Genomic DNA, 24667 nt, shown 5'->3' on the forward strand with positions numbered 1-24667 from the left:
CGCGACGTCCTCTGATTTTCAACGCCTGACCAGAAGCGGCGTTCAGACAACTTAGTCCAAGAGCTGCCACCCGGTTTACCGGCTGATTTGAGGGATATATTGAAGACGGCGACGAAGAGAACTGTCATAAACTTCCGAATGCAGGTAAAAATGGCTGTGAACCGACACAGCTCTGCGGAGTGTTCCCTGATTCGAGTCCGAGACGCAGTCATTCACAGCTGGAGCTCGAATCACAAGCACTCAATTATCCGCTATAGAGTCAAACTCCCACACCCTTAAAAAAGATGGTTCTTCAGGGGTTCCTTAGTGAAGGGAATGGTTCTGTTTAGAACTGAGTCCATTTGCATGCCTAATAGGTTCTTCGCATGGTCATATGGTTCTTCAGATTGATGGAAAGTGTGTGGTGTATGGTTCTATGTAGAACCTTTTACATAGCGCCAAAAAGGGCTCTGTTGCCAAACTTGTAACAATAGAAGAACGCTTTTTAATGCGGTGCAGACCCATTTTCAAAAAGGGTTCTATATAGAACAAAACATTCTGCATCAATTTGAAGAATCTTTTCAAAGAACTATTTAAGCATGACATGGTTCTATAGAGAACTCATGGTTCTGAATAGAGCCATTCCCTTTACTAAAGGCCCAGTGTTTTGTACTAGTCATCAGAAAGTAAACTAGATATATGAAATATAGTATTTAGCTCCGCACAGATGCAAGGAAAGTTGCCCTGAGGGCAAAAATCCAACATGACATTAGTCAGGAATCCACTGGCTGACCTCATTATTCCATAACTGTTATTAACAGCTAGCATGATTTCTTCCAAGCAATGCTTTCATCAAACAACCTTTGAAGTAGCGTGTTTTTTTAAAGATTTTACACTCAGCTGGTGGAGAATGTTTAACTCATAAAATAATCCAGCTATTTTCTGTGGCTGTGTGTTACTTCAGCCTGGGGTTCTGTGTGGATGATTCCGCTAAGTTGAATGAAGTGAGTGTATGAAACGGAGACATCCAGCACGCATCTGTTAATATGTGAATAACAGACATTGGCATAAACAAAAGGCCTGTATCGATAAAACAGTCAGCGGATAGTAATCTGGTAAAAATGAATCGGACACAAAATTTTCTTTTTAATATTCAGCCTGATCCAATGCCATTTAGATGTAACATTTTAAAGAGGGAACCAGATGTCCCACAGTGTCTTTTTCTGAGGAAATATGAGTATGACTTTGGCAAAACATGACAGTCTCTTCAGTTTGTCTCAGCAGCTTTAATACTTTAGCAGATATGGTTGATTACAGGAATATACAGTGACACAAATGGCTTCTATAAATCAGTAGTAAACAATGCTTTGTACTTGGAGAGTCTCTTCCTTGTTGGGAGAAAGCTGTCAAAACCTCAGAGATTTGACCATAAAAGAGAAAAAAAACAGCTTGGTCAAATGAAGCAAATGACCTTTTGTTGCAGCTTCATACACTATTGATCACTCATTGTTTGACTATATGCATCAACACTGTGTAGCAGCCAAAGACTTTCTCTCAAGAAAAGCCAAACACAATCTGTTGTGTGATGCCTATGAGACTATGTGAAGGAGTCAGTTCACCAGAAGGCATCTGTTAAACTGTTTTTATCAAGGCTGTCCCAGGCCCCTTTCTAAGATGTGAATAACATTCACAGGATGAATACTGAGATCTCGTACAGCCATCTGTTCTGAGACCGAGGGGTATTTATACACTGTATGAAATTAATTAAATGACTGTCTCACACTATTCACACTATCATTATTATAAGCAGAATGTAAATGCACTTATTTGTAACAATTAGCTGTTCATAGACACAGTAGTTACACTGCAAAGTCTATGATAACATAGATACACAAAATACAGACATACCCACATATGTGTTTTGGCTCTCCTAGGCTTTCAAAGCAAGGTTACATTCAATGTAACAAGATGCTATCCTTCACAAAGACAATGGGCCTCATTCGTCAATATCTTACTATGTGTCTTCTTAAATTTGTTCTACGTCAGTCTAGATCGGCTTCATGACGTGTTCTTAAACCACAGAATTGTTTGTACCTTTGTGCTCTTGAGTGTGTGTAGATTCTGTTCTTACCTAAGAACAAATCTCTAATAAGAAAACAATGTTGAATGTCAGAATCTTCGTAAAAACTGCGTAAGTGGCTTTTAAGAAGACGTTTCTTCTTAAGAAGGGATGGTAGCTGAGGCCCAATGTTTTGTTCTAGTCATTAGAAAGTAAACCACACATAAAATATAGCATTAAGCTCCACATAGACACAAGGAAAGTTAATCCAGGGGAATAATATCTATTTCACAAAATCCAACATAGCATTAGTCAGGAATCCGCTGGCTGATCACAATATTCCATAGCTGATATTACCTGCTAGCATTTTTTCCAAACATCTTTTTTTTAACAAAACCAACTGAAGACACATCATGAGCTCAAACAAACAAACATGACTCACTGAAGGTGTGATAGCACCTGTCGGAAGAACTTTTGTTGCTTTCATTCACCTTCACACAATCATTTTCCAATCTATTTTCACCTGTTTGCAATAATCAGTGAATTCAAAACAGACTGTTTGTTGCAGCTTAGTTTCCATATATGGACTCTATGGACCAGGGAGTGAAGATATGTTTGAAAACTTCAAACCTATTTATATAACACATAAAACTCTTTTACTTTCAAAGTAATTCAGTCTACCGTTAAGACTTTTAAGAGTGGATGACTAATACAACTTATTTGACAAGCTGCTTTCCACACACAATAAACAATAAGAGGAAAATGCAGGAATTATCCACAACATACAATGTTCACTGACTGCTTTTGGTTATTACTTTGTTTTTCAGTGGCTTGTGTGCGCAGGGGCAGACAATGCCCAGCCTGTCATGTTATGACCTTGTTGCCAAGAAACCTTTATTCAGTAGAAGGACAAACCCTCCAACAACATTCAGAGGTATGGTTGTGCCTTTGAACAGTACACACCACTACATGACTGTAAAATTTGTGGGGCCCAAATGGTGGTTGGTTATCAAGGGACTATGAATTTACATACATTTAACACAGAGCAACACAGCCACGATGAGCCTATATGGGGAAAAGTGCCTCATTAGCAGCATGGTGGACTCATTTTAATGGCCCATCTACATAAAAAAAACGGCCTCCTTTCACCTTTATCTTTCCAAGGCCATTCTATGCATTAGTGAAGTCTGTGAGTGAATTCCCCAGTTTTAAAATGCAGCATGTCGATCAAAGGATTGCATTAAAGTGTAAAGTGTATTTATTCCTCTCTTCCTTCATGGGTCAACCAGCAACCTTTGTGCAGTAAATCTGTTATCTTCTCAACAAAGTCTGCAGAAGTCAACTAAAGCAATGGCTCTTCAAGCTCTTCCAAAGGCAAAAGGCTTAAGAAGGTCATGGGCATTGGGTATAACTCATCCTTGAAAGGACCCAGAGGCTTGTTACCTTTTTCCCTACACTGATTCGGCACTTCAGGTCTTCCTAAATAAACTTAGCACCACAAAAACTGTGTCTGCTGTGACGAGCAAATGAGGGTTTGTTCCAGGCTTCTCCTCCCCCTTAAGCTTTAACCCAATAAAACCCAGGTGTGACCCCTGACCTATTGAGTGAACAGCCTGTGAAGAGACTTTAGACTCAATTCCGGTCTTCCATCCTCATTTGGGCAATGCATACTGCACTCTGTGTACTCTCTGTTGGTTTATATATTCTGTATATTAATTCTAACTTGGTAGATCTATATAATGCAATTACTTGACTCCATAGAAGAAAATGCACCGCTTTCCTCCAATTCCACCTCAGGTCCAATTGACAGTGACAAAGTCACTTGGAAATCTGACAATCATTTGAATATACATTATTCCACAGCCTGAAGGCAAATTACCTTCGTTTTTTCCATCACCCTCGACAAGATGTTATGTGCATAGCCCATGTTCACATGTACAGTGTCGCAAAGTTAATCTAAATCTATTAATCTATTCTAACCACAGTATGTCCTCAGAACTGCCTGTGGAAGAAGCTAAACTCACCAACATTGTTTTGAATATTAAGCATAGAGCTAAAGAAGAATAAGATGTCCTAAATGTGTCTTCTGCTGCCCTCTATTGGTTTTAATGGGGAATTAGCCTAAATGGTGTGGTTGCTACACTAAAAAATAGCTACATGACAGTGTCAAGCACTTGCTGTTAAACTTGTCCTCGTGCATGGCTGGGTGGTTACTAGGACATTCCTTTATTTTCTTGACAGTCTCCCCACAGTGCTTTTTCATAACCCTGCTCTCTGAGTAAAAGCTCCAAACTCTAAGCTTCCTAGCAACCTTTGTATTGTACTCCACGCCCCATGCTGTGCTGTGCTTAGACTCACAGACACAACTCAATCAACTCCCCACTGCCCTCAGACATGACTGATGGCCGAAGTGCTAAGGGTAAGTTAGCTTTATTTTAAAATATAACCTTATTTGATGTGTGTCTTTTTTCAGGTAAAAAAATCCAAAACCAACATTCAACTACTTTTTACTGCTAGAGTTTTGATATTGTTCTGTCAACACACACTCTTTAGACTTGTCTCTTTTTTATCACTAGGATTGAGAAGTATACTGTATAAATGTCATATTTGAGATCAGTTGAATATCATCGTGTGTTAGCTTTAAGATCATCAGCCCTTAATCATAAAACTATGAGTTATATTACATTTCATTTTTAGCTTGAATGAATGTAATGTTCTCTCATCTTCCCCTGTCTTCCTCCCCTCCCTTTTTCTATCTTTTTTGTTAATCTCCAGGTGGTTGGTTAGTGTAGTGGTTGAACACTGTAGACTGGGGTTCAATCCCCACCTGGGTAAACACCCTACACTATACCAATAAAAGTCCTTGGGCAAGACTCCCAACACCGCCTTGGCCTCAATGTGTAAAATGATCCAATTGTAAGTCGCTCTGGATAAGAACGTCAGCCAAATGGTGTAAATGTAATGTTGTTGTTAAAGTGGTTTTGCTGAACATTTGTATTTCATTATCTCATTAACATTTAAATGGATGAAAAAAATTACAGATCTCATATGTGTCACGTGCTTCAGAAACACTGAATCTGCTGACAAATGAGATATATATCAAGCAATGTCATTATCTGCTGACTGAATCTAGGAGAGAATGCACACAGCAATGAGTTCTGGGGATATATTGGATTCAGGAACGTCCATTCATTTCAACAGAAAGCTCCTGTTCTCTGCCAGTCAAAAACTGACCTCAACCCGTGGCCATAAGCTTACCCTTCCAAACATAGCTGTCAGTCAGACTGACTTGTGGAAAATAAAGCCCCCCGACTTTAGCCCTAAGCTGTACCGGAGTCTAAACTTGCCACGGATCAAGAAAAAAACCCTCAACCCAGCCACACTCAAAGATGGCTTGGCAGAATTGTCTCCAATGGTTGGTGAAATGTCTCTACTCATGCTACCAAAACTGGAAGAGAACAGGAATAAACCACCGTTCATAACATCATATGGACCCCCTGGGTTGCTAGAATTGAGGATACTGTTTGTGAAGTCAGGACAGTTTCCCAGCATTCCTTACAAGGACCCAAAGCCTCACAATTTCAGACCTGTAAGTTTACACTGAGGTTTGTTCCTTTTATTCAATCCATTGTACAACATTAACACTAGATGGCAGCCTTTAAGAGGATTTTACCTGTACTTCTGTTTAACCGCAGTGTGCTGAAGAGTTGCCTGATATGGTGACCTGTATAGAAAAGGATCCTGGAAACTTGAAGTTTAAGACTCAGTCCTTGGGTGCAAGTAAGCTTAGTATTTTTTTCCATTTTAACACAGCTTACAGCTATGTTAACAGAATGGCTTGCATATAGACGTTTATTACTTTTTAGCTACATTATGTATACTGTATATTTCCTTTGCAAAACCAAAGAGGCAAACTTTAGACCCCAGACATGTCTTAGCCTATCATCTACATTTGGAGAAAGAAGAAAAGTTAGAACTGGGAAGCAAAATGTATTGAAGGCCTCTGATGTATCAGGAATGCTAGGTTTGTCTTTTGCACCAGTGGGAAAGTTGCATATAAGATAGAAAATAACAGATTTATAAATATCAAACAGTTGCAGAAGTAAGAGCTGAATCAGACCATCCGCATAGAGAGCCAACAAGGAGCATGGACACCTTCAAACCAGCAGAACTTAAGTGGGATCCAAGACTCATACTGCCAAAGTCTCCTTGGCCACCCAAGTCGGCTTCATACACAGTGAGTGGAGTATGGTGTGGTTGAATGCGCTGTGTATAGATCAACCACTGACCACAGCTTGACTGGCTGTGGACTTTAAAAAGACTACATGATATTTGAATAATGCATATATTTGCCCATAAAAAAACATCTAATGTGTTTAAAACATATCGTTATTTAGGTTTTGGAGTACTGACAAGATGTAATAATATATTTCACTTTCACAGAGGCGTTCATTCTAAACAACCAGCGTAATATTCCCAGCAGCTTTCTATAAGAGTAACCTTGCTTTGGCGTGATTGTGTGATTTTAGGAATGATCTCCAGGCTAAAAATACACATTTCTCCACTTTTTCCAGAGGCATCGACGCAGAAGAGGAGTGCACAGTGCTTTCATGGACCGTGTGGAGGAGAAGCTCACCAGATCTTGGATGAAAGAATAGTATATTTTCTGATCGTGGAAAAATTCCTTCAGTCAAGTCAGACAAAACAAGTTCAGGCAGGTGTAGGTGACTTATTGTCTAAACTGTCTTTCACCTGATCCTTTGCAAAAAAAAATTAGCATTGCATAACCTTTCTCTCATGGCACAGACATGATCCTGCTCCACAGTAGGAGCTGGGGTGGGCAAAAGGGATTCAATTCATAATGGCTGTGGTTTTTGAAGTATGCATATTTTCTCAATTAAACATCTCTGGTAATATTGGAGAAAATGCACTGTCTATGTGATTCTTTTCACTGTGTCACTTGGAGGCAGCCAGTATTTACAGGCTATATAAAAAGACAATGTCACAATGTATTTGTTTTTTGTTTTTATTTTATTCTACATAGCATATATAAGACAGGTTTGTTGTATTTACGTGAGCTCAGGTATTTCATTAGGTGGTATGAGGTCATTTACAACACAGTATAAACATAACTAACAAGATAACCAATTACACATCTACGCCTTTCCAAAACAGCTTTTCATCAGCACCGTGCCAAAACAAATGAAGCAATTTCACAACCATATATATATATATATATATATATATATAAAATATATATTATATATTTTTATATTAAATATATATTATCATTTTTTAATATTATTACCACCATGAAACAAATGGAGAATCGTTTACTTTTCTAATCTAACAAAAAAAAAAAACTGAACAAAAAAAAGCAGGTGTCGTTCATATCCTAACGAATCTTTCCAAAACAAGTTTCACTGGATAAATTAGGTGTAATACCTTAAATGACATTTTTTTAGCATAATATTAATGCCATAATTATTTATCTTACACTTTTTTCCATTGTACGTCATCAAATAAAGCAGTTTGTCGACTCTTCACGCCTTCGTGAGTGGCAGCCTACGTCACAGCCTGTCCACCAATCATTTCAAAGGTAAACAAATGAGCAGCTACGTGCCAACAGTCGCGGTTTCAGAGTGAGAGGAGCGGCGCTGTGGGCTGGAGGAGAGCGGCTGCTGCTGGAGTCACCTGAAAACTTTTAACCGCCTGTAAAGGCACAGTGGTGAGTGGAAGAATAGGGCAGAAACTCGTTTCTCCTTCGTTAAACATCTGGAAGCAGATTCCTAAATAAAAAGGGCATCATAACTGAAATACTTATAATACGTTTGTTAATTCGTTTACCTCGTGGCTTATCACATTACTAGTTAGCTGTGCGGCGTTATGGCTAGCTTTGCTAGCTTAGCTAACGTTATTTCGTTGCAGTTTAAGTGTTCAGGTCGTTGGCTGACTGACTTTAGCCCCTTTGGTCTAAAATACTAAATACTGGGATGTTACATCAGAGCAAAGCTAGCATTGCGTCATACATGTTGATGCCCACGCTGAGTTAGGTTAATGTGGCAGTGGGGCTTATTATATCAACAACAGGTGTGAAGTCTGGTCTTGAATCTGGTGAACAGAATTAGCTTGGTGTTGTAAAACTGCACACCTCTTCCATGGTTCTATACTGAAGGGTATGGCTTCATGCTTTCTACATAGAACCATTTCATGCTAAACGTTAAATGATTGATGGACCGCGTGTTGTGTATTGACCCTTTTTGAACGCAGTTCTATGAAGCACCAAAAAGACTTCAGGTTTGACAGCGGAACAGTAGCGGAACCCTTTTACACAGGTTACAACTATTTTCAAGAAAGATTGTATATATAGAACCATTTGCAACACATTCACCGTTAATCACCATGTAAAGAATCACTTAAGCATGAAATGGTTCTATGAAGAACTTGTGGTTCTAAATAGAACGCCTTAATTAAGGAACCCATGAAGAACCATCTTTTTTTTAAGAGTTTAACTAAAAATTTTGTAGCTGTTAATATGCTCTCTGTTGGTCTGATAGTCTGATCTGTTATCCAGCCTACTGATTTTGTTTGTTTGTTTTTAATATAAACGTATCTCACGTTATAGTTGGTAGAAGTTACCTCTTAAATTATTTCTTTTTCCTAAGAACCTCTGGGAGGATAAGCAGGAGTCTGGGTAAAGTTATGAATCTTTTTGGGTTGATCTGATACCAACGCCAGAGGAAAATGGGGAACGGAATATCAGATCAGTCCAGCATATTTTCAAATCTTCCCTTCTTCAAGTCTCTTCACATTGCTATTTTGGGATTGGACTCTGCAGGGAAGACCACTGTGCTTTACAGACTGCAGTTCAATGAATTTGTGAACACTGTCCCCACTAAAGGTTTCAATGCTGAGAAGGTAAAACTAGTGCTTGGGGGCTCTACAGTGGCATTTCACTTCTGGGATGTTGGTGGTCAGGAGAAGCTCCGTCCACTATGGAAGTCATACACTCGCTGCACAGACGGCGTTGTGTTTGTGGTGGATTCGGTGGACGCTGAGAGGATGGAGGAGGCCAAAACTGAACTGCACAAGATTACCCGTGCTTCAGAGACACAAGGCGTTCCTGTGCTTATTGTCGCAAACAAGCAGGACCTTAGGCACTCTCTAACCGTGGCAGAAGTTGAGAAGATGCTGGCACTCAATGAACTAGGAGCCACCACGCCATGGCATTTGCAGCCAACCTGTGCTATAATAGGTGATGGTCTAAAAGAGGGACTTGAAAGACTCTATGACATGATTCTCAAACGGAGGAAGATATTAAAACTGCAGAAAAAGAAGTGAACACTATTTCTGATGCTTTATTTTTTATGGGACAAGGTGTTATGAAGGCATAAAAGTTTATCAGTTGACTGAGTTTTATCAGTTTTACAGACTGATATTTTACTACATATTAAAGCCCATGGTTTTCTAAAGGAAGCTCCTAAAAAGAGCATAAAAGAGTTTGTAGCTATAAATGGCACAAACTGTATTTCTTGGTCTTTTTACTGGATATTTTGTGGAAAGTGTGTGTGTGTGTGTGTGTGTGTGTATACACACACGCACACACACATGTCATACTTGAGAAGTGCAGACCTATCTGAAACCTGTTAGTTGAATGTGGAGGGAAAGTGAGTAGTAAGGGTCATGAGAACATATTAAATTGAGAACTTTCTGGGTTACGGTAAATATAGAACACTGCAGGTCAGCTAAACAACAAATATTTAATTCATTGTATTGTTATATTTTAAAGGTATAAGACATTTGCTACTTATTTAGTTTCATATCTAGTAGGAAGGAGCTGTGGGCCAGTGCTGCTCTCTATTTTTCATGTAGATATCTGCTGAAGTTAATACATGATTACAAATGCAGTAAAATGAATAAAATGCACATATTTTAGCAAAGTATCCCACTATACTAGAAATAGAAAACAATAAAATGTACTTTGATTTGAGTTTATAGTATCAGTCAAATCTAAACATCAGTTAGATACCAATAACTGCCCATATTGATATGATGACCTCATCGCGCATCCCTCTTGGGTAGGAATGGTTTTGTACTTGAAAATGCTTTTCTATCAGCTGCTTTCTTATTTTCCTGTGTCAAAGTCTAGTTTCCTCTCATTTCTATACAAGTTGTTTACAGCACTTTAGTCATGATCTTTTATTTGAATGACTTTGAGACTGACTTGATATAAAAATATTAGTCTAAAGATTGGAAGAAAATGTTTTGCACATGGGTTTTATTCTGCAATACATTTATTTGACTAAATTTTAATAAATGAATGTTTCCCGATGTGCGTGTACATGTTGTAGGTGAAACAGACATAAGCCCTTATATGGCCCTTATTTGTTTCTGTTTGACGAGTTTTGTGGTCACACCCATATTGACCAGTGTTCTGTAGAGTTCACTCCCTCTTGTTTGAGTAAATATCATTGCTTACACTGTGACATACCTTGTAGACTTTAACACTTTGGTGAACAGGGAAGCAGAAGTTACTGTTTAGCTCTGAAGCCTGGCTTCTTTCTGGCCCTAGAGGGTTAAATGTTGTTCTTGTGAAGGCAGTAGACCTAAATCCTCCCCTCTTGGACTATAATGCTGAAATAATGAGTGTGAAGGGAGGGGGGTGGTGGAAATGTGGGTTCAGCCACTGTGCGTCACATGGTTTCCTTTGTTACAGCTACACCCCATAAATCCAAACTGACAAGGCCTCTTCCCTCTGTTCCACTTAGCTGTCGTAAGAGTGAGCTAGGACAGTAACTGGCTTCCTTTCCCACACTCATTTTGTTGATATCTACAGGCTAGTGTCACACCTGTGTCTTTTGGTGTTTTATTACTTTCACTATTAGTCTTATCTTACTGTTATGAGTAGTAAATGTATGTATACAGTTAGAGCTGGGCTATATGGAAAAGTATATCACAACGCTTCTAGACGTTTTGTCACTTTTTTTTTCCAGACATCTTGTGGAATTTGCAGCGTCACATTTATAAATAAATACATTGATTGTATTCTGTATTTTACCTACTGAGCTGCACATGATCCAGATAACCAGGACTAAATATGCTCTCTTTGTAATTAAACATGCACTCAGATCAGTGTTTTTAGGACTGCTGATAGTCCTGAAAGGCTCAGAAAAGCGTATTGTAACACAAATCCTGGAGATCTTCCACCCTGGAGAGTTAAGATCTGACACACCTGGCTCTAATACACAGATGTTCATGAAATCCTTCATTATGTGGATCAGTTGTGTTAAATTAGGGTTGGAGCTAAACTCTGCAGGGTGGTACATCTAGACCAGAATTGAGCTTTATCTGCAATATGTGCTTACAAAGTACATCAAAATGTACAGGTTATGGTTGGCTGAAATCAATTCTAGACAAAGATACTAAATTTAAAAAAGAAAAAAATCTAGTGTAGCTTCATGATGTACGGTGTATTATTTATCGCTTTCAGGTTGATATGTACTTTTTTTTTTTTTTTTTTTTTAATTCAGAATGGAACCTCTGTATTCTGTTGAATACATAAATGGCCTGTTGGCTGTATTCATTGAATCTGCCCTGTTTCTCATGCCCAACACTGACTGAGGAGTAGCCTACAAAACTGCATTCCTTCACACTAGGCCTCAGATTATTTCCCCTACGTTTGCCCTATGGATCTGCTTGTGAACAGACTGTGCCCTCGTTTCATTGTGCACTCTTGTTATTGGTAGATTCATTTTCCTTTTGTGAAGGGAAGCAGCACATTTACATCTGAATCCCTCTCTCTCACATCCTCTGAAACATGAGCCATGAGAACTGTGCCACCTGCAATTGGCTGAAGTGAATGCGCTTCAAGGCAATATTCAGATGACTTTTTTTTTTTCTTTTTTTTTTTTTTTTTTGCATGTGTAAAGTGCAAGTTTGGGTTTATTTTCATTATTGTGACAAGACACTTAGACTTTTAACATCTTTAATGTTGCCATATGGTTGGTATAAATTTTAAAGTTTCACCCAGTGATTAACTACAACCTGCCGTCATTGTAGCAATAGAGTAGGCACAGACCGAAATATCTTCAGTTTTTGTTCCTTTCTGACATCGATAAAAATACTGATGCCTTGATTCCTGAACCACTTTTTTCAGTACTTTTAATATTGAGTTAAGTGATATATTGCAGGGGGATGCCTAAACCTTTCTGTACAACTGTAAGTGCACCATGCAACACAATATTGTCATAATACCCCCTTAAGAAAGATAAAATTAATATTTTTGCCCTTTATTATCGTCCACCCCTAGGTTTTCTTTTTTTCAGGAGTGTGTGTAATTGAGTTGAATGGACTTCTGACAAGACTGGTCATGCAAGATTACACAAAATCAGCTTGACTGGACTAAACTTCCACTAAATGTTTAGCACCAGGGCTTAGCCTCACTTCTTCAGTGTGACCTACTATTTTCTGTACTGCTATTCAAGTGTAACTTATATGACTAAATGGTATCTAGTAGACGGCTATAGGACACTGATTTCTCCTGTCCAACAACTCCAGCTTTGAATCCCCCTTTCAGCTTCTTAATTTACCTTTGCTTTAATAACACTTATTTTTCTAGTGTCTTTCTCGCACCTTAAGACACATTACAAGGAAAGATTAAGACAGCAGATACAAGCAACACAAACAAAACACAGATGTTTGCACTAGATAAAAGGGTAGAAGGTGCATACTTGTTAAGATGTAAAGACAAGGAATCCTAAACGGGTGAGAGAGAGAGAGACACCAGATAACTCCTAAATACCCATATGTTTGTGTAAAAAGGTGTCGACCTGAGCTTTCAAAATGGAAAGACTAATGATAGATGTGGTGGAGAAGTAAGTTTCAGTGGGTTTTTAAGCTACTGTGCTGAACAATGTGCCACCCAGGAGGAAACTGGTGTAAGGCATGTGGTAGGTATACGAGTGTCAGGACCTAGGAGTGTATGAAGAGTAAGGCAATGGCTGAATGATGCTGCGAAATAGTCATAGCAGTACTACCCAGAAAAATAAAGGTAGCTGGGACATTGGCCCACTAAAAGAATTGCTGATGCCAGGTCTGATTAGCACTCTTGCCAATTGAAAGAGCACATTTAGAGGGATTTAAGAGGTGCATTATTTTAAGATAGTCAAGCTCCACTGGTTAAATAGGTAAACTACAACACTGGAATGATTTTTTTTTTTTCTTTGGATCTGCCTCCCATCCACACAAAGCATGCCCTGAGAATCGATGGTGCTTTTTATTCTTTTATTCTTTCCAGCATCCAAAGAACATGTGTGATTGGTCAGGATGCTCTGAGCTCCTAATAAAACATCGGTATTGTGAAGAGCTATATGCATGCTGAAATGGAAAGCCATTGTAGAAGGCCTTGCTTATGTAAGCTAATATTGTGGTTTGGGTGCATAATCTGGCTGCAGAGTCTTTAGTCTTATAGAACGGAGCCTGGCACCCAGACATTTACAGAACTGGGATGAGTTGGTCATGAAGGTATGGATAAGAGTTTAAAACATATTAATGTTGAATGAAGGGAGGAAATGAACAACAATGCAAATGAATGAAAGGAGAGTGTGGGGTTGAAAATAACTCAAATTGCAGACAGTGGAGGAAATGGCATGTGGCTCGAGTGAATCTTCTGATCAAGCCTCGATTTCCAGGCAGTACTATCATCAGATCTAAATCAAGCTGAAATGCTGTAAGAGGGTGTAGGTTTCCCAAACATTGCACAGGTAAAACTGTGGTTTAAGGCGGTCACTGGCTACATCATGGGATATTCGTTTCTTCTTTTTTTTTGAGCATAAAAGTTAGGCTAGATAAACACTGTTAAAGTTTCAAAATGTTTGTTCCACAGTTCGTATATACATATATAAAACAAATTAATATAAATTTGCCTGTTTGACCTGCTTTGGTTCAGCTCACCTATTCGTGATGAAACATCTCTCCCCAAACATTGCTATTCTAAACATGTTAGCCTGGACTGCTTTTTGAATGGGGCATAATACATGAAAAACAGGTCATTTACATATATCAGCCTGAAGGCAGAGTAACAAAAATAGCCTGTTTAATTCTAAGAATTGAAGAGTGATAAGAAAATATTCAGGTAAAGGCAATGAACCATGACATATATATACACTGCTCAAAAAAAATAAAGGGAACACTTAAACAACACAATATAACTCCAAGTAAATCAAACTTCTGTGAAATCAAACTGTCCACTTAGGAAACAACACTGATTGACAATCAATTTCACAGCTGTTGTGCAAATGGAAAAGACAACAGATGGAAATTATTGGCAATTAGCAAGACACACTCAATAAAGGAGTGGTTCTGCAGGTGGGGACCACAGACCACTTCTCAGTACCTTTCTGCTTTCTGGCTGATGTTTTGGTCACTTTTGAATGTTGGTGGTGCTTTCACAATCATGGTAGCATGAGACGGACTCTACAACCCACACAAGTGGCTCAGGTAGTGCAGCTCATCCAGGACGGCACATCAATGCAAGCTGTAGCAAGAAGGTTTGCTGTGTCTGTCAGCGTAGTGTCCAGAGGCTGGAGGCGCTACCAGGAGACGTGGAGGAGGCCATAGGAGGGCAACAACCCAGCAGCAGGACCACTACATCTGCCTTTGTGCAAGGAGGAACAGGAGGAGCACTGCCAGAGCCCTGCAAAATGACATCCAGCAGGCCACAAATGTGCATGTGTCTGCACAAACTGTTAGAAACCGACTCCATGAGGATGGTATGAGGGCCCGACGTCCACAGATGAGGGTTGTGCTCACAGCCCAACACCGTGCAGGACGCTTGCCAGAGAACACCAGGATTGGCAAATTCGCCACTGGCGCCTTGTGCTCTTCACAGATGAAGGCAGGTTCACATTGAGCATGTGTGACAGAGGTGACAGAGTCTGGAGACGCCATGGAGAGCGATCTGCTGCCTGCAACATCCTTCAGCATGACCGGTTTGGCAGTGGGTCAGTAATGGTGTGGGGTGGCATTTCTCCATGTGCTCGCCAGAGGTAGCCTGACTGCCATTAGGTACCGAGATGAGATCCTCAGACCCCTTGTGAGACCATATGCTGGTGCGGTTGGCCCTGGGTTCCTCCTAATGCAGGACAATGCTAGACCTCATGTGGCTGGAGTGTGTCAGCAGTTCCTGCAAGATGAAGGCATTGAAGCTATGGACTGGCCCGCCCGTTCCCCAGACCTGAATCCGATTGAGCACATCTGGGACATCATGTCTCGCTCCATCCACCAACGCCACGTTGCACCACAGACTGTCCAGGAGTTGGCGGATGCTTTAGTCCAGGTCTGGGAGGAGATCCCTCAGGAGACCCTCCGCCACCTCATCAGGAGCATGCCCAGGCGTTGTAGGGAGGTCATACAGGCACGTGGAGGCCACACACAATACTGAGCCTCATTTTGACTAGTTTTAAGGACATCACATCAAAGTTGGATCAGCCTGTAGTGTTTTTCCACTTTAATTTTGTGTGTGACTCCAAATCCAGGCCTCCATTGGTTAATAAATTTGACTTTCCATTGATTTTTGTGTGATTTTTGTCAGCACATTCAACTTTGTACAGAACAAAGTATTCAATGAGAATATTTCATTCATTCACATCTAGGATGTGTGTGTGTGTGTGTGTTTTTTATTTATTTATTTATTATATTTATATATATATATATATATATATATATATATATATTCTGCCAGATACAACCTTAGTGGAAGCTAGAACAGGTGTGTTTCTTTTTTTTATTTTTTTTTTAGAGCATGTAGTGATGTAAATGAACAGGCCAGGCATGTCAGATTACTCCCTCTTGTCTGAACTACATGCTGCTTTTCTTTCTTTCTGAAATGGTCCATTCATTGTGCCATAGGTAAGGCCCACAGCTCGAGCAGAGAGATAACCCTTGAAGATATGAAAAGAAGAATGTTTTACCTTTCTGTATGCTAAAAATGGCTGCCATGACTAATGCTTTTTGTTCTACATGGAAATTTCTACATGTTTGGAGAGTGTTGAGTTTGTTTTTATCTCCACTACAAAGTCTATATGAATATACACATGCATTTACAGCACACACACGCAAATAACAAATCACACATTTACATATCAGACAGCATCAGTCAATCATGTTTTTATTCAATTAGATTTTTTTATAATGAAACATAGCCGGTGAGTTTTTGCAGTTCCATGTGCACACAGACTCTCTGACACTCATTAATGCCTGTAAAGTTTTTATGCCAGTAATATTCTCAGAGAAAACAATAAACATTAGTTTCAAGAAAAAATGAGAGATAAAAGAACAAACAGCAAGTCTTTGTTTTGTTTCATTTGACTTGAACAGGGAAATGATTTACCCCACACTGTCGGTCTCAGTCACTTTCCAGAGGGTGGAGGAGGTGTGATGGAATGGTGCCAGGGGTTGATCTTCAGGTTTCTTTGGGAGAATTGCAAAACATCATTAGACAGCCTTAAGTGCAGAAGACCTTCCTGTAGACTGAATACAAAAGTACTTGAGAACTGAAACACATAGAAGGCACAACTATGTGAAGAACTCTGTAGTCATTCTTTCGAATAGTGAAGCTGTATTGGAAACTCAACAGAGTAACTGACTCTTTAATAACAATGTTTTATTACAATCTTTGAAGTTCTTTGTAAGGAAAATATATAATCAATAATGATATAGTACCATTTGCAGAGAACAAACAGGGACTGCTCTTAGTGTTCAGCTGTATATTTTTCAGCCATCCACTGAACATTTATCCAGTCCTTTAGGGACTAGATGACGTGAATACTATTCATTTGCCTCAGCAAATACTTTTTTCCAGTGAACCAGGTGTTTCCTCAAGAGGAAGTTCGAGGTGTCTCACTCTACACATTGAGAAGGATGTGGCACTTGTGAACAGGAATCTTGCCTAACGGGTAGAAGTAATCCTGATATGCTGGTCTCAGCGGAAAATTTCCTTCTTTTACATCCAGCTTTATAAATTATAGCAGAAACATCAGCAGTTTTGAACAATGCCTAGATGTAACCTACCTCTTTGAGGAATTAACGGTAATGACAATGAGAACTGGCCTGGTGCACTGGAACTGTTAGAGCTGGTCTTGAGGTTTAGCTTCTCTTCATCCGCACATAAGAAACAGAAAAAGCACATTTTAAATCAGCAGTGAGAAATGTTTTGGCCTTGCACTATTTCAGTGCATTACTTAAAGATATGGCCTACACTTTAATGCATTTGTAGTGTTTAAAGGATTCCTATACTAAACTTTATCATATTTTAGTCCACTTTGAGTGTTTGTGTGCATTTATGTACCAAAAATTCATACATGATTACATTTTAGACTGTTGAACAGCATAATTGAAATAAAAACGTATAAATGTATGAAAAACAATCATTCATCAATATTCATTTTGTATTTGTGATGCAATATACACCAAAAACTAAGCAGATAAGTCCCTAATTTGAATTTTAAAAGTTAAATAGATTATAACATTTAATAAGAAAAATATTCTTCAGTATTACAGCAACATAAAAGAATCAATAAATACAAAAATATCTCAACAGGTTGACATTCACACAAACTCACATGACCTCACATGTCAAAGCTTAACTATGTCAAAAGCTTAAAGGAAATCAGCAGGCTAGAACTAAGAGCAGAAAGAGAGAGATAGAGAAACCCGAAAAAACACGAAGGTGTCTTTCCTGCTTAACACAGACTTGGTCAAAGCAGTTGTACCTTTAAGCAAATGATATGTAAATTAAACATATTCTACATATACAATTGCTGATTCATCATTACAATCAAAAAATGACTATAATGCAGATTTGGATGGGTTCATCATTGAACACATTGTCATTGGTGAGATTCAGTTACCAAAGAGAGTGTCCCTCTGAAAGACGTCAGCAAGGGTCTCAGTCAGGCCAAAGGCCTTGAAGGTTCCCAAATGATCACTTTTGACCCAGTTATATGAAGATATAAATACCCAGTTCTAAGTCCTGTAGCGCTCACTCACTGTAAAGCGCAATGATTGCACTGACTTCGTACAAACTAATTAAATGAATAATACAAGACTAGTAACGCCTGCTATTTCCTGTATAATCCTTAGTTACCATGGTAAATTGAGTCTGGTGCCCAAGAAGCTTCCCAGAATTCCCAGCAGCTTTGCTGGTTTCTGTTAATTAACTTTTGTCTAATTTATAAATATAATTCTCTTGGCAAATGTTAGTTTTGTATCTCAGCAAACTGCCACGTTAAATGTAAAGTTTGAATGCATTTTACGTGCTTGCTCTTCTTACCATGATGGTGTTTTGTGTTCAGGTTTACAAGTTCAGTCTATCATTATGAAAGTTATCAGGATGGCAGAACAGCATTAAGCTATCACAATTTCTCAGAAATGGGGGGTTCTAGTATAATCATACCCATTTTTTTTACCATATTATTTGTTGTTTAAATTGATGCCAATACAGCTTGAACAATACACAAAAAAGAACATTTGCTTCAAGGCTAACTAATTCAGCAGTAAGCAGTACTTGAAAAGGCAGAGTGAAGCCAGTTTAGCAGAAACCATTTATAACTAATGGGCTGTTTCAATTACCTTAGCTGCTACAGAAGCGTGTATTACTGAAACTTAGAAAGTCTCTATAACTCATACAGAAAGCTCTTTAAGCCTGAACCTGTTAAGTAACTTTACTTCATTTTTCTGAGGCATTAAGTTTGCATTTTTTTTAAGTTGACTAATTTAAGTTTACGGTGCAGGTTGCCACCATGTCTGGTGGGATAGATTGGAGGTGGGCATAAAGTCCTTACTTCAGGTCACAGCGTCCTTCTCAGGTTAACATCGCAGGCCTCACAGAGACACAAAAGCCAAAGAACTGTTATTCCAAAGTATAATAAATATATTCATAAACAAAATATTCTATATTAAGAAGATTCAAATTTGATCATGAGATTATCTGCATCCCTTTAACACCATCTTTATCCCTTAATTAAACAGCTTGTTTCTGTTACTGTGCCTTTAAGATAGACCTATAAAAGCAGTGACCTAAAAGCAGCCCAGGCTGAAATAATCCTTAAAGGCCCTGACAAACCAGGCAAGCCACCAGCCATCGGATATTGTCAGGCCATTGGGGAGTGTCCATAGCCCATAGTTTGTGCCATGTGTCTTGCACTGGATTCTAGTCGGTGCAGCTTTGTCTGACTGACCATGTCAAATCGGCATGGGTGGTCAGCAGTGAGAGAGAGTTGAAAGAAAGCAAAGTGAGCAGACAACAGTCTCAAGAGGACAAACCCAGACAACATTTTGATTTTTCAGTACACTGTCAGTACAATTAGCCACATTTTATCACTACTACATGATCATGTCTATTATTATTCGAATGTCAACATTTTTAAACAAATTTAAACAGCATTAGACTAGTCTATTCCTAATGAGAAAAAATATGCATTACCTCAGATGCACAAGAGGTTTAAAGGTGCTCTGATAAAACAACAACATGAAACAAAACACAAGACATTCACTCAATTCATGTGATATAATTATAAATATGCACATTTTATTTCAGTTTTAATGCACGAACATTCACCTTTAAGTGTCCTTTTGACCCACCCAGCCCAGATAACGGTGGTTTACTTTTACTTTCACTCTATGTTTAGCTTAAACACGGCATTTGAAGCTTGTAAAACATTCAAACAATTTTGAACGTTGCAATTTTCAGTTTTACCGACTATTGCAGCTGCTGCTGTCGAGAGTTGTTCTGTCTCACACAGATGCACTGGCTATGTGTGAGTCAGCTGTGTCATGTGCCGCTCTGCATTCACTCTTTAACTGCCGCATTCTTATTCATAGTGTACATACAGCTGTATTAGTGCTAATACTAATCACATGCCAACTTGGTGCCTGTGAGATCAACTCCACAGCAGTGAAGAGATGCCATTCCATGGAAGTATTAATGTGTGGGCCATCGTGGTTGGCTTTATATTTTCTCTTATCTATGTATTAACAAAAATCCCTATTAATCCAAGACTTTTGGGAATCAGTCTCGCACCAAGAGCCAGATTTCAAGGCACAGATTAGCCCGAGTCTTAATTAAATTTCACTGTCTGTGGGGATTCTCTGGATTTTCTGGGCGCAGAAGACACTCGAGGCAGAGCTTCGATAGCTGTAATGAAGCTAAAAAGTGTGTCTTTGTTTGCAGAAGTGATATGTAGGCCTACTAGCTCATTTTTTACATTTGCTGAGCAAGCACTAAACAGTCGTGCCTACATTCATTCATATTTAATGCCACTGTTTTAGCCCAAAAGCAGCACCTGGAAAGACATTTTAATTACATTAGATCCATCTACAGCAATGTTGAGAGCCTGGGAGGTAACTTACATAAAACAAATTACATTTAGATATGTAGTTTTGTTAGTTCGTCTCTGTACTCTATTTTGACTTGAGATCTGTGTTGAACTCTGTCAGGAAAGAGAATAATCATTAGAAACATGTTTTTAGGCAGTAGTTAACATTCCTGTCTTAAAGTGATGGTTTGCCCAAAATAATTTTCTCAATTATAGTCAATCAGCCAATACATGTTTGGTGTCCAACCTTTACTTTAGACTGGAGCTTAGAGGCTAATGTGATTATGTGTGAATTTAAACCCACCAATCAAAGGGTAATTCCATTGTTTGTTTGTTTTTTTCTTCAAAATTTCTACAAAATTCAATTATTGAGTTAATTATTGAATTATTGTGTTCCCTTGCAAATGTTTTGCATTCCCTCACATAAATTTTGCAAATGTTTTGTGAGTGCAATGGATTTTGTAAGAGAAATTGATAAAAATAACAGGTAAAGTAATTAAAGCTAAATTACAGCCATGCCTGCACAGTGCACAGCATTCATACTGCACTGGGTTTTCATTTAAATGATTCTTCTTGCATGTGGCTCTGTTTTGCTTTTAACATCATAAGCATCAGCCTAAACTGACTTTATAGAGCTTGTGTTGAATAACCAGCCGCAGTGTCTGTGGATAAAGAAAATCTACACATTGGATGTAAATATTTAGCTGCAAAGATTAGGAAAAAAATAATTGTGAGCTGGATTTATGGCACAACCTCATGTGATGGGCATATGAAACTGTCTCCTGCACCATGGGCTGGTAGTTTGAGATCCCTGGTCTAAAATGATGAAATTCTGTGTACTTATATCTTGGATAAGCATCTGACTATACCCATTTGATTTTTTTTTGGTTACATGTAGGTTTAATTTTCACACTTTCATCTACAATCAAATCATACAATCAATTTATTATGATACATTAAGTGCTAAAACTCACTTATAGCTATATGAATTCAATGATCCAAACACGGCTTCAGATTTGTGCTCTGGAAAGTTCAGAGAAAGCAGGAAATGTAGCATTTCAGATGGACATTAATGGGTTAATGGCAAAGTCTTACTGGCTAGATAATGTTCTCTGTTTATGTGGTACAAGTTCAACGTTGAGAACACACCGTCCCCACAAACCTTTCCTTTTTACACAGAGAGGATGCAGCTGTGTGTGAATAATGCAGTACAGCAAAGTTAAGTAGGTGCCTTGATGAATATCAACAGAAGTCATTTGCTGCTGTACAGTACTGACTGGAAAACAGAGCATCAATAAGAGAATGTTATTACTGGAACCGTTGTGCTTTGAATGTGAGAGTAATTGCATTAAGCAGCCCCTGTGCTGGGAATATATGTTCCTTTGGCCTTTTCTAACAAGCTCATTAGGTCTTGTAGACACATAGCACTCCAGAGGTCCTCCTGATTTCTGTGGTGGGTTTCATGTTTACATTTTGACTGTATTGGTTTAATAAGACAGAAAATGAGTTTGCTTTGAAGCTGTGGGGACTAAAAATTTCAGCTGGCAAACATTACAAACCTTTTCAGTAGTGTTGTGGTGGAAAGCTCTGTGGGATCTTTGGCAATAAAAAGAGTTATATCATTGCCAAATACCTTCTGTTCAGTAAATATGAAGGCAAGAATGAGTATGTTTGTTTGTTTCTTTCTTTCTTTCTTTCTTTCTTTCTTTCTTTCTTTCTTTCTTTCTTTCTTTCTTTCTTTCTTTCTTTCTTTCTTTCTCTCTTTCTTTCTTTCTCTCTTTCTTTCTTTCTTTCTTTCTTTCTCTTTTTCTTTCTTTCTCTCTTTCTTTTTTTGCATAGGCCATAAGTTGCTCTTGATGACAACTAAAACTGGTTGAGTGGCTTAAATGTGAGCTGAACTACAGAAATTCCAGTAATTTTAAAACATATTCTGTAGAATTAAATTATTAGAATTAATAAGATTGAAGCATATTTAAATAATTAAGAGTGGTTTGATGTGAAATGTGAGGGCATCACTAGGCATCACTATATTTTTATTTCAGAGTTGTAAGCCAATAATAGCAGATATGGGGGCGGGGCTCTGGTGCTAATCGCCCTGCAAAGTAAAGTCAGTTGGAAACCATTAAAATTGAGACAGGAGTTTAGCTAATACTGTAAACATTAAACAGTAAACATTAGACCTTGTTCACAATACTTCACACAAAGAGTGAAGTGGTAAGTAGTTCCAGAGTGAAGTTTTCTATCTACAATACAAATTCATGAAAATTATGGTCAATATGGCTGGCTTTGTGTTCAACTGACACAGAGTCAGCAAACCCTCATATATTGCCAGCTTCAGTCATTTGTTCATTAGCATGGCAGAGTACACTCAGCTTACATCACACAGTATCAGGTGGTCTCAAATGTTGAATTTATATGAATATGAGTAAATGACTATGGTATAGGGCCGATAACCAAGACAAGTGTTGGTATTGATGCATCCCTGTTTGAGACATTCACAACCATAGACTGTTTTTAATAGTATGTTAATGTCAGTGATACGGTCACATGATGTGCAAATCATTTAAACCCTATGTGAAAATAGTACAAAGACAATATATTAAATATTGAAAAATATTTGCCCATTTTGAATTTGATGCCAGCAACACATTTCAATAAAGTTGGCATGTTTACCACTTTGTTTCATCACCACTTCTTTAAACAGCACTCTGTAAGTGTTTGGGTACTGAGGAGATTGTCCCAACAATCATTGGAGTTGGGGTTGTAGGATTGTTGTACTATTTGGCTGCACAGTCTTTCATAGAGTGGGGAAACTTCTTCACCGTTACTTCTGAAGGACTCAGCCTCTCTGGGCTGCTTTTTTATGCCCAATAATGTCACTTACCTGCTGCCAGTTTACCTAATTAGTTGTGAGATGTTTGATGCCCCTGAAGCCTCAGAAGTGAGGAGATATTGCTTGATATCAGTATTGAGGGTGGGTTGCAAGTGGAGAGATATAGTATTTGTCATATTAATACCTGCCTAATACAAACATTGAAGAGATAGATTGTTGATACATTACTTAACTAGACTTAACTACACTTAAGTAGATGTGTTATTATGTTACATGAAGTGGACTTAATATGTTACTTACATTACCCAACAGTCTCCAAACCTACCGCTAACCCTGGCTTTAATCTCAAACGTAACCTTAACCTCAACCCAAAATCCTAATCCTAACCCACAACCTGGATCTAATGCTAACTTTAACCTCGAACCAAAAACTATTCCTAACCCTTACCCTAGCCCTAAACCAAATTCTAACCTTAACCTTAACCCAAAGCCTAATACTCACATACACCCTAGACCTAAAACTAACCTTAACCTCAACCCAAAAACTAATCTTAACCCACACTAATTTAACTCTAATCCCAACCTTAACCTCAACCCAAAAACTAATCTTAACCCACACTAACTTAACTCTAATCCTAACCTTAACCTCAACCCAAAAACTAATCTTAACCCACACTAACTTAACTCTAATCCTAACCTTAACCTCAACCCAAAACCTAATCTTAACCCACACTAACCGAACCCTAATCTTAACGTTAACCTCGACCCAAAACCTAATCCTAACCCTCAACCCTAACTTTAAGACTAATCCAGTTCAGCTCCACTTACCTAATGGTGTCAGCAGTGTGTCTATAACAGCTTGTTGAGGATGTCGAGATAGTCTGTATTAAACCTGTTACATGTTCAGTGACGTCTCAGGTTAAACACTTACAGATATGAACTTGGACACAACAAAAAAGTGAAAATAACTGAATTCAGCAGATTATAAATACATTTTAGTTACACATTTACTGAACGTCAAATCATTGGTATGTTGTTTAAATGTTATATGTCTGTTGAGTGTTTATTTCATCTAAAAAAAGACCACTCAAAATAAAGTTTTACAGAAGTCTCAGTCAGCACGTTTCTCTGCAGTGCAGGATTTCATAACAAAGCATTATGTAAGACTGTTTACAACTCAGGTGAATGAGTGATGAAGAAAGCTAATCAGAAATTCAGTGGAATTCCCCGTTCATCAGAGGTGTAGTTACATAAAAGCACATGATTCTCCCTCACATTTCCATGCCTGTCAAACACTGTGACAACTGACCACATGATGCCGCATCCCCCTCTATTGGTCACAAGCTACTCCTGCTTCAATGATGAGCAGAGAGCAGTTACTCTCTCTCGTATTTCACTTTTGCTTTTGAACAGCACGTCTCAA

At 38.5% G+C, this 24667-nt stretch overlaps 2 protein-coding genes across 2 annotated transcripts; both read left to right on the forward strand.

The window, feature by feature from the left end:
* Positions 1 to 59: 59 nt before the first annotated feature.
* On the forward strand, positions 60 to 7033 carry si:dkey-30e9.6 (uncharacterized protein LOC564083 homolog). The gene is made up of 6 exons (XM_017696729.2): positions 60 to 144; positions 2866 to 2972; positions 5172 to 5627; positions 5734 to 5818; positions 6133 to 6275; positions 6613 to 7033. Exons 2-6 carry the CDS (start codon positions 2910 to 2912, stop codon positions 6694 to 6696), a joined length of 831 nt encoding a protein of 276 aa, XP_017552218.2. The 5' UTR covers positions 60 to 144; positions 2866 to 2909; the 3' UTR covers positions 6697 to 7033.
* Positions 7034 to 7678: 645 nt separating this feature from the next.
* arl4aa (ADP-ribosylation factor-like 4aa) lies at positions 7679 to 11617 on the forward strand. Its single transcript, XM_017696880.2, has 2 exons — positions 7679 to 7766; positions 8704 to 11617. Exon 2 carries the CDS (start codon positions 8783 to 8785, stop codon positions 9377 to 9379), a length of 597 nt encoding a protein of 198 aa, XP_017552369.1. The 5' UTR covers positions 7679 to 7766; positions 8704 to 8782; the 3' UTR covers positions 9380 to 11617.
* The last annotated feature ends 13050 nt before the right edge of the window (positions 11618 to 24667 follow it).

Source organism: Pygocentrus nattereri, chromosome 17 (genome assembly GCF_015220715.1).
Source record: "Pygocentrus nattereri isolate fPygNat1 chromosome 17, fPygNat1.pri, whole genome shotgun sequence".
In the NCBI taxonomy this organism is placed as follows: domain Eukaryota; kingdom Metazoa; phylum Chordata; class Actinopteri; order Characiformes; family Serrasalmidae; genus Pygocentrus; species Pygocentrus nattereri.